General features: G+C 43.0%; 1 protein-coding gene across 1 annotated transcript; it reads left to right on the top strand.

The window, feature by feature from the left end:
* The first annotated feature begins 4119 nt into the window (after positions 1-4119).
* LOC119284037 (SKP1-like protein 1) lies at positions 4120-5501 on the top strand. Its single transcript, XM_037563340.1, has 2 exons — positions 4120-4470; positions 5382-5501. Exons 1-2 carry the CDS (start codon positions 4120-4122, stop codon positions 5499-5501), a joined length of 471 nt encoding a protein of 156 aa, XP_037419237.1.
* Positions 5502-7229: the final 1728 nt, after the last annotated feature.

Genomic DNA, 7229 nt, shown 5'->3' with positions numbered 1-7229 from the left:
CAAGAAATTCCATCACAACTAGACATAGGCTTTTACCTTCATCGTAAGGGGCCGAACTAGTATAAAACTCTCGTGTCCCTTGTCCAGTTTAACCCCTTCAAGCTAATCTCGTTGCGATGGCTCCACGACTAAGTCCTTCCGTTAGGACATCTGACGTGATATTTCCACAACAGCCGCTGTGCTGCATCATCCCTTCCTCTTTGGGGAAATACCAACGTAGCTTCAAGCGACATCACCCTCTCATGGCGGTCGCTCGAGGTAGGGGACAGGCAAGGGCGAGGTTGAGGGAATATGAACCTTATGGAACGATAGAAAGGGGCGAGAAAAAAAAATTGAGACCTCTTTTCTTCTAGAGAGTTTAGTGTAACGGAGGAGGAATTAAGTCAGACTAAATGGAGGAGAGAAATGCATGGAGAGAGGGAGAGGAAACCTCATTTTCTTTTTTAGATATAAGTACATAAGAGATTTGAAGCAGGGTGGGCTCGCATGATTGGAGTTGAAGAAGATCAAAGCGTCCAAGGGGCCAGGGCCTCCGGTGGCCGAAGACCCCTCGAACGGCGGCGGCGGCAGCTGGGTGAGTGTGAATTTTCTTTCTTTCGGGCCGATTGAGAAGATTTCAGCCTTCTCCAACATAGGGTCAAAAAGGACCATAGGCCTCTGATCACCACCTTTGTTGATTCCCTTTAGACCCGAACACACCTACTATTGCAACTTCTGCACCCCACCTTGCTGTCCAAAGTGGTTGTAGGCTAATTGTAAATATGTAACTTTGTACTCTGATCCTATATAATGGAAACACGGTAGGAGCCTCTCCTACTATTTCAGGTGTCAAAAAAACAAAGAATATCTTTTTTTAAGTTTGAGCCTCCCGTATTTATTCGTAAAGGGCAGGAATTTCTGCAATATAATGTTTAGGATACATTATGGTAGCTCATGTAGCCAAACCTTACACATATTATTTCCTACACCTACCTTAGCAAAGCCATGAGCTGCACCATTTGCTGATCTCCTCACCCAGCTCACCTTCCATCTTTGGCATGACTCCAGTAGGCATCTAACCACTGCTATCAGCAGCCCCAGCATCGACAAGTCCCTGTCATGACTTTGAAGCTTTGTAACAACTCCTTTGCAATCCACCTCGATATGCATGCTTTCAATATTCAGTTCCTCTGCCATCAGCACTGCACACCTGTAAGCTTGAAGCTCGATCCTAGCTGGGTCTGAATCTTGAGGAAAGAAGTGGCATGCTCCTCCGAGATAAGCACCCTCATGATTCCTAAACACCGCACCCACTCCTCCTTTATCTCCATGTTCTGATGTTGCACCATCGATGTTCACTTTGTCCCATCAGGTAGCTGGGCTTGTTCCACATCTAGTGGATGGCAGACTGTCTATTCTACAGTACACAGATGATATTATCATCTTCATGGAGCATGATCTAGCGAAAGAAAGAAATATGAAGTTGTTGTTATGCTTATTTGAGCAGTTGTCGGGGTTAAGAGTAACTTCCATAAAAGTGAATTGTTCTGCTTTGGGAGAGCTGAAGACGAACAAGAAGCCTACAAACAACTGTTTGGCTGTGGGATAGGCTTGTTGCCTTTCACATACCTGGGCATACCGATTCACATCGCAAGCTCTCTAACAAAGAATGGAAGTGCATTGAAGATCGATTTGAAAAGAAACTAAGTTGCTGGGAGGGAAAACTCATGTCATACGGAGGCCAACTAATTCTCATTAATTCGGTGCTCACGAGTATGTCAATGTTTCTACTATCCTTCTTTGAGATCCCAGTAGGGGTACGGAAAAGTTTGTACTTCTATCGATCGCGTTTCTTTTGGCAGAGTGACGAGTTAAAACAAAAATACCGACTCGCTAAATGGGATGTCATTTGTAGGCCAAAAGATCAAGGTGGTCTTGGAATTGAAAATCTAGAGGTGAAGAACAGATGCTTACTCAGCAAGTGGCTGTATAAGTTATCTATAGAGATCCATGCCACATGGGCCCAGATTCTGTGTAATAAGTGCCTTAACACTAAGACCTTAGCACAGGTGATGGTCAGACCAACTGATTCACCTTTTTGGAAAGGACTACTGTGAGTGAAATTAGCATTTTTCAATAGGACAAAGTTTCCACGAGATTTTGGGAGGATACGTGGCTAGGGGAGACGCCTCTCGCTATACGATATCCCTCTATAATATTGTTCAGCGTAGAGATGCATATGTTGCAACAGTATTACAGTCAAACCCTCTAAACATTCAATTCAGAAGGACGCTAGCGGGAAACCATTGGGATGCGTGGCTCCATCTTGTGAGAAGATTGATGGATGTCCACCTTTCTCAACAGCCAGATCACGTACATTGGAAACTAACCAAGAATGGATTGTTTTCAGTGAAATCCATGTATTTGGATTTAATCAATTCGGTTTCCCTCGCTCGATCTTTGCATATTTGGAAGGTCAAAGTGCCCTTACGGATTAATGTGTTTATGTGGTTTGTCCACAAACAAGTAATTCTCACTAAGGACAACTTGGCAAAATGCAACTGGACCGGATCTCGAAGATGTAGCTTCTGTGATCATGATGAATCTATCAAACACCTCTTTCTTGATTGCCCGATGGCCAAAGTTTTATGGCGGTCTATCCATAGAACGTTTAACATTGCTCCTCCTACTAGTATAAACACGTTGTTTGGGACGTGGCTAAATGGAGTTGAGATAGAAACAGCGAGACACATCCGTGTAGGCGTATGTGCTTTATTATAGGCTATATGAAACTGCGGGAATGATATGGTTTTTAACAGAGCAACAAATGTTCATTTCTTGCAAGTTATCTTTCGGACCACTACGCTAATTCGTATGTGGTTGCTGCTCACTCCAATGGATGCCAGGGAGCATATGGTTACTGGGTCTATCCGTTGGGAGACGGTAGCACGGTCTATCTTCAACCCGTAGGATAGGCATTTAGTTTCCTATCTTCTTTTATACTGTCGGTTGTGGCTATCCTGCTTTCTTTATTTTCAGCTCATTATGAGCAATTTTTTTTTGTCTGAGACTTGAAGACTTTGTTAAACTATTTGCTTATTAATAATATGGCCTTATGCATCATTTTGTTGTAGAGGCCAGGGGATGACCTCCTTTTCTAAAAGAACTTTGACCCATCCCAAGGCCGGCACCTCCCACTTCTATACTGGCGTGAATTTGACATCTTAATTTTGGTTTGGTAATTATTTGTCTTTATATCATTGTGAGGCCAGATAATCTAGCCATACACGCTTTGCCCAACCGGCTCCCAATAAATAACCCCATCCGGACCACAGAAGCCCAACCCACCCGTACCAAAGCACCCATATTTCCCCTCTTCCGTCTCTGTTGTGTTTCCTGTTCCTCATCTCACTAGGGTTTCCCGAGCTGCCGCCGCTGCCAAGGAGGAGGAGGAGGAGGGGAAGGTGGTGGTGATGGTGGGCGGTGAGTCTGATCACATAGAGGATGACATGGGAGATGCACTTAGGAACTATGGCGTCGGTGGTGTGCTTGCAGAGGTTGGCATTGGAAGAGACAAAATAAGGGCGCAGAGGAGAGGGCACAGAGAAGGGTGCCATGGTGGTCGTGGGCGTCCGTGGCTAAGAGGAGGCATGCATTGGGGGCAGACGGTGGTGTGGTGGCCACCGCGCTGGATCGAGATCCATGGCGGGCTGGAGGAGTCTGGGAGGGATGGGGCTGGAAGGGAGAAAAAATAAAGGTGTCTGTGTGAAAGGTGATAGTGAAGCGGTGGAGGTCTTTTTGTAAAATTGCCACTATTGGCCGGGCATGCGTTAGATATAGATTGGATGGACAAATTTGATGTACGATCGAATGTTGGCCACAAAGTCGGTCCAAATTTGATTCCATTTTGTTTGGTAGTATTTTTCTTCTCTTCCTTGTGAATTATGATAGATAGATATCAATCCACGCGCAACCTAACACACGTAATAAATTAATAAATACCCACCCGGACCCCAAAAGCCCAACCCACCTAGCACCAAATCTCTCATCTATCCTCTCTTCCGTCGCCGCTGCGTCTCCTTGCTAGTACTTTCTCGATCCCCAATACATCCACACCCAGCCCCAGCCCGGATCCAGCCGATGGCAGCCGCAGAGGCAGGCGATACTAAGATGATCATTCTCAAGAGCTCAGATGACAAGGAGTTTGAGGTGGAGGAGGCTGTCGCCATGGAGTCGCAGACCATCCGCCACATGATCAATGACGGCTGCGCCAACAACAAGATCCTGCTCCCCATCATCAACTACAAGATCCTCTCTGAGGTCATCGAGTACTGCAAGAAGCGCATCCAGGCTAAGCCCACCACAGACACCACCACCAGAGCTTCCGAAGCATATGATGTTGTGGCACCTGCCGGCCCCGTCGAGGACCTCAAGAACTGGGATGCCGAATTTGTCAGGGTCAACGAGTCCACCCTTTTTGACCTCGCCGTGGTACAATTTCCTTTGGTCAATCCCCTCCTCCCTCTAGATCTGTCTCTTACTAGCCCCCCTCCCTATTTCTTACTGCCCCACTTCCCTGGCTCATATCGTCTTTGGATTCATTTTGTTTCTATTTGCTTTAAGTTTGTTTTGTTACAGTTATGTTGCTCTTACCTTAGATAGAGTGATACAGAACCCTATAACATACATCCCCACACCCTAAAACCATGTCTTATTTTGTGTTTTAGCTTGTCGCAAACTTATCTATAAGCTTTGGTCTTTGGATCAATACTCATCATTCAATTCATGTCTTTCTTGTGTTTTATATTGTCTCATATGCTTGTAATGAAATATATCTAACTATATATGTATTGTAGTCAATTGTTAATGAATACTTATGTTTGAGAAGTGATATTTTCCATGTGAAGTGGACCCATTTATGAATTTCCATAGCTATCGCAAAATGTTTAATGTGTCTAAATGAATTATTGTATTTGTGTATTTTTGGTGCTTTGTACAGGTATGTTGTTTTATCTTAGATGGAGTGGTGTATCACATCTAGTATCTTATGTTACCGTACATAATCATCTATCATACATTACTATCCCCTTAACTTATGATGTCTTGTGCTTTGGCCTTTGAATCAATACGCGTCTCAATTCATGTCTTGATCTTGTTTTAGGTTGTCACAAAACATATTTTCCAAGGAAATACATTATCATACATTACTGGCCCCTGAATCCATTTTTATTCTTTGAACTGTCAACCATCAGTCACTTCATGTCTTTTCCACATATTTCTTGTATTTTACAAGTTTGTAACACATGTTTATGCAAGGCAACCTATCAAATTATATATATTCTATAGCCATTGTAGATTAATGCCTCTCTCTAAGACCCTTTGGTTTGTTTTTTCCCTTTCAGGCTGCAAGGTATCTCAACATCAAGGGACTGCTAGACCTGACCACCGAGACTCTTACCGACATGATAAAGGTCAAGAATTGCGAGAAGCTTCTAGGCCGAGGAGCAGAAGATCAGCAGTGAGAACTAGTGGGACTTTGAGTAAAGGACCTTCTAGGCCGCGCTAAATCAACGCTTCGTATTCATCATGACTACCTTTCCGCATCCATTTTTATTGTGTAATGGGTTGTAATTGTATTGGATTTTATGAGGTGGTGGTGTCGAAGAACATCTTTAGTGGTTACGTTGCGAGAACAAAAGACCTATTGTGGTCAGTGGTCATCGCTTTTCAAACATATAAGCATTTTCATAAGCTTCATTCCTCCATTAATTAAATAACTCATGTCAATCAACATTTTCTCTCCAGCCAATTTGAAATCATAATTGCTTAGGAACCCAATATGCTTCATGTTCTAATCTAAAACTAGATGTCATGGTTTTCCATAAACCAATTTATACAGTGATATGCCCATAAACATTTTATATGCATTTCTGTAAGCCCGAAGTGCATCATCCATTCTCATTGACCAATTAATCCTTTCCTGTTCTACTCACATTTTTTTATGCAAGATTAGTTTGATCTCTCTATTTGTTCATTTGACTTGCCCACTATACTAAGTATGATAAGGTGATGCTACACTATGATTGACATCATACTTTGCTACTAGGTTTCTAAATGCGCATGAATAAAGTGTGAACCCCGTCAATCATAAGGTATATAGGGACTACAAACCTTGGAATGATAACATATTTAAGCATTATAATAGAAGTCTTATGATCAGTACTTTTAGTTGGAACAACTTCTACCCACTTAATTAGTACCATAATCAACAACATCTGATATATGTGTTTTACCATGAGGTATCCAAGATGACATTTCTCTTATGTATTCAGTCAAGACATTCAGCCTAATAGCAGCAGTAGCAAGTAGCCTAAAGCAACTAACATTCTATTTGCCTCCCATCAAATCTATAAGATACTGTCTTGAAACTCAGACTCCGTTTCTCTTTTGTGGATTTACCAGTCCAAAAAATTCACTACTATATGAGAAGTATGACAAGACGAACAGCTCAACTGAAACACACGTTCATCAATCCTGGAGAAAATGAGGTCTGATAATGGGGAAAAAAGAAAAATGCTCAAATATTTGGAGAATGCGATTAAACTGACTTGCAGCACATGACATGAAACTCGCACTTATGAGCTGAGATGAGAGGAGATCCTGAACCCTGAGTTCAGAAGTTGGAGCAACTTTCCAACAAATTTGTATGTTATTAATTTCTCTTTTACATAAGTTATGTGCTGCAAAATCAAGATAGATTAACAAGAACAATCAATTTACTAGCAGTGGCACTGACAGGTGCTGCAGCCACCCATAGTAGAGGCCAGCCTTCATAAAGTGGTCGGCCTCGATGATCCTCCGGCAGCTGCCACCGACAGCGAGACCGCCAGCTCTGCCGTCGTCTCCGTAAGAACCCCCTGCATCCATCCATTGTTCATGGGGTTGGTGCCAATCAAACTTCGGAGTAGCATTCGTGTCAATCAAATGAATTCTATGTGTGTTACATACAGGTGTGTTGCCATTTGCCAAGGCTGATGCTGCAGTAGCAATTAGCATCACAAGAGAAAGGGCGTTGATAGGAGATCTGGAGAATGCATGCAAACAGAGATGATGCGTACCTCCTGTTTGCTGGTAAGCATATAGGGGAGCATGGATCGCCTAGGCTCAAGACGCTCGAGCTGGAATGAGATGAGCCTGCAACAATTCAGTTTATATGTTAGCTACTGACAAGAATTCAGACTGCATTACCT

This window comes from Triticum dicoccoides, chromosome 4A (genome assembly GCF_002162155.2).
Source record: "Triticum dicoccoides isolate Atlit2015 ecotype Zavitan chromosome 4A, WEW_v2.0, whole genome shotgun sequence".
Lineage (NCBI taxonomy): Eukaryota > Viridiplantae > Streptophyta > Magnoliopsida > Poales > Poaceae > Triticum > Triticum dicoccoides.
The sequence above is the reverse complement of the archived record's forward strand: the minus strand, read 5'-3'. Positions and strand labels throughout refer to the sequence as shown.

Bases quoted from the DNA above. Each gene is read 5' to 3' on its own strand.
- LOC119284037 (XM_037563340.1), top strand. From the start codon at position 4,120: ATGGCAGCCGCAGAGGCAGGCGATACTAAGATGATCATTCTCAAGAGC. The intron at 4,471-5,381 runs GTACAATTTCCT...TTTCCCTTTCAG, and splicing joins CCCTTTTTGACCTCGCCGTG to GCTGCAAGGTATCTCAACAT.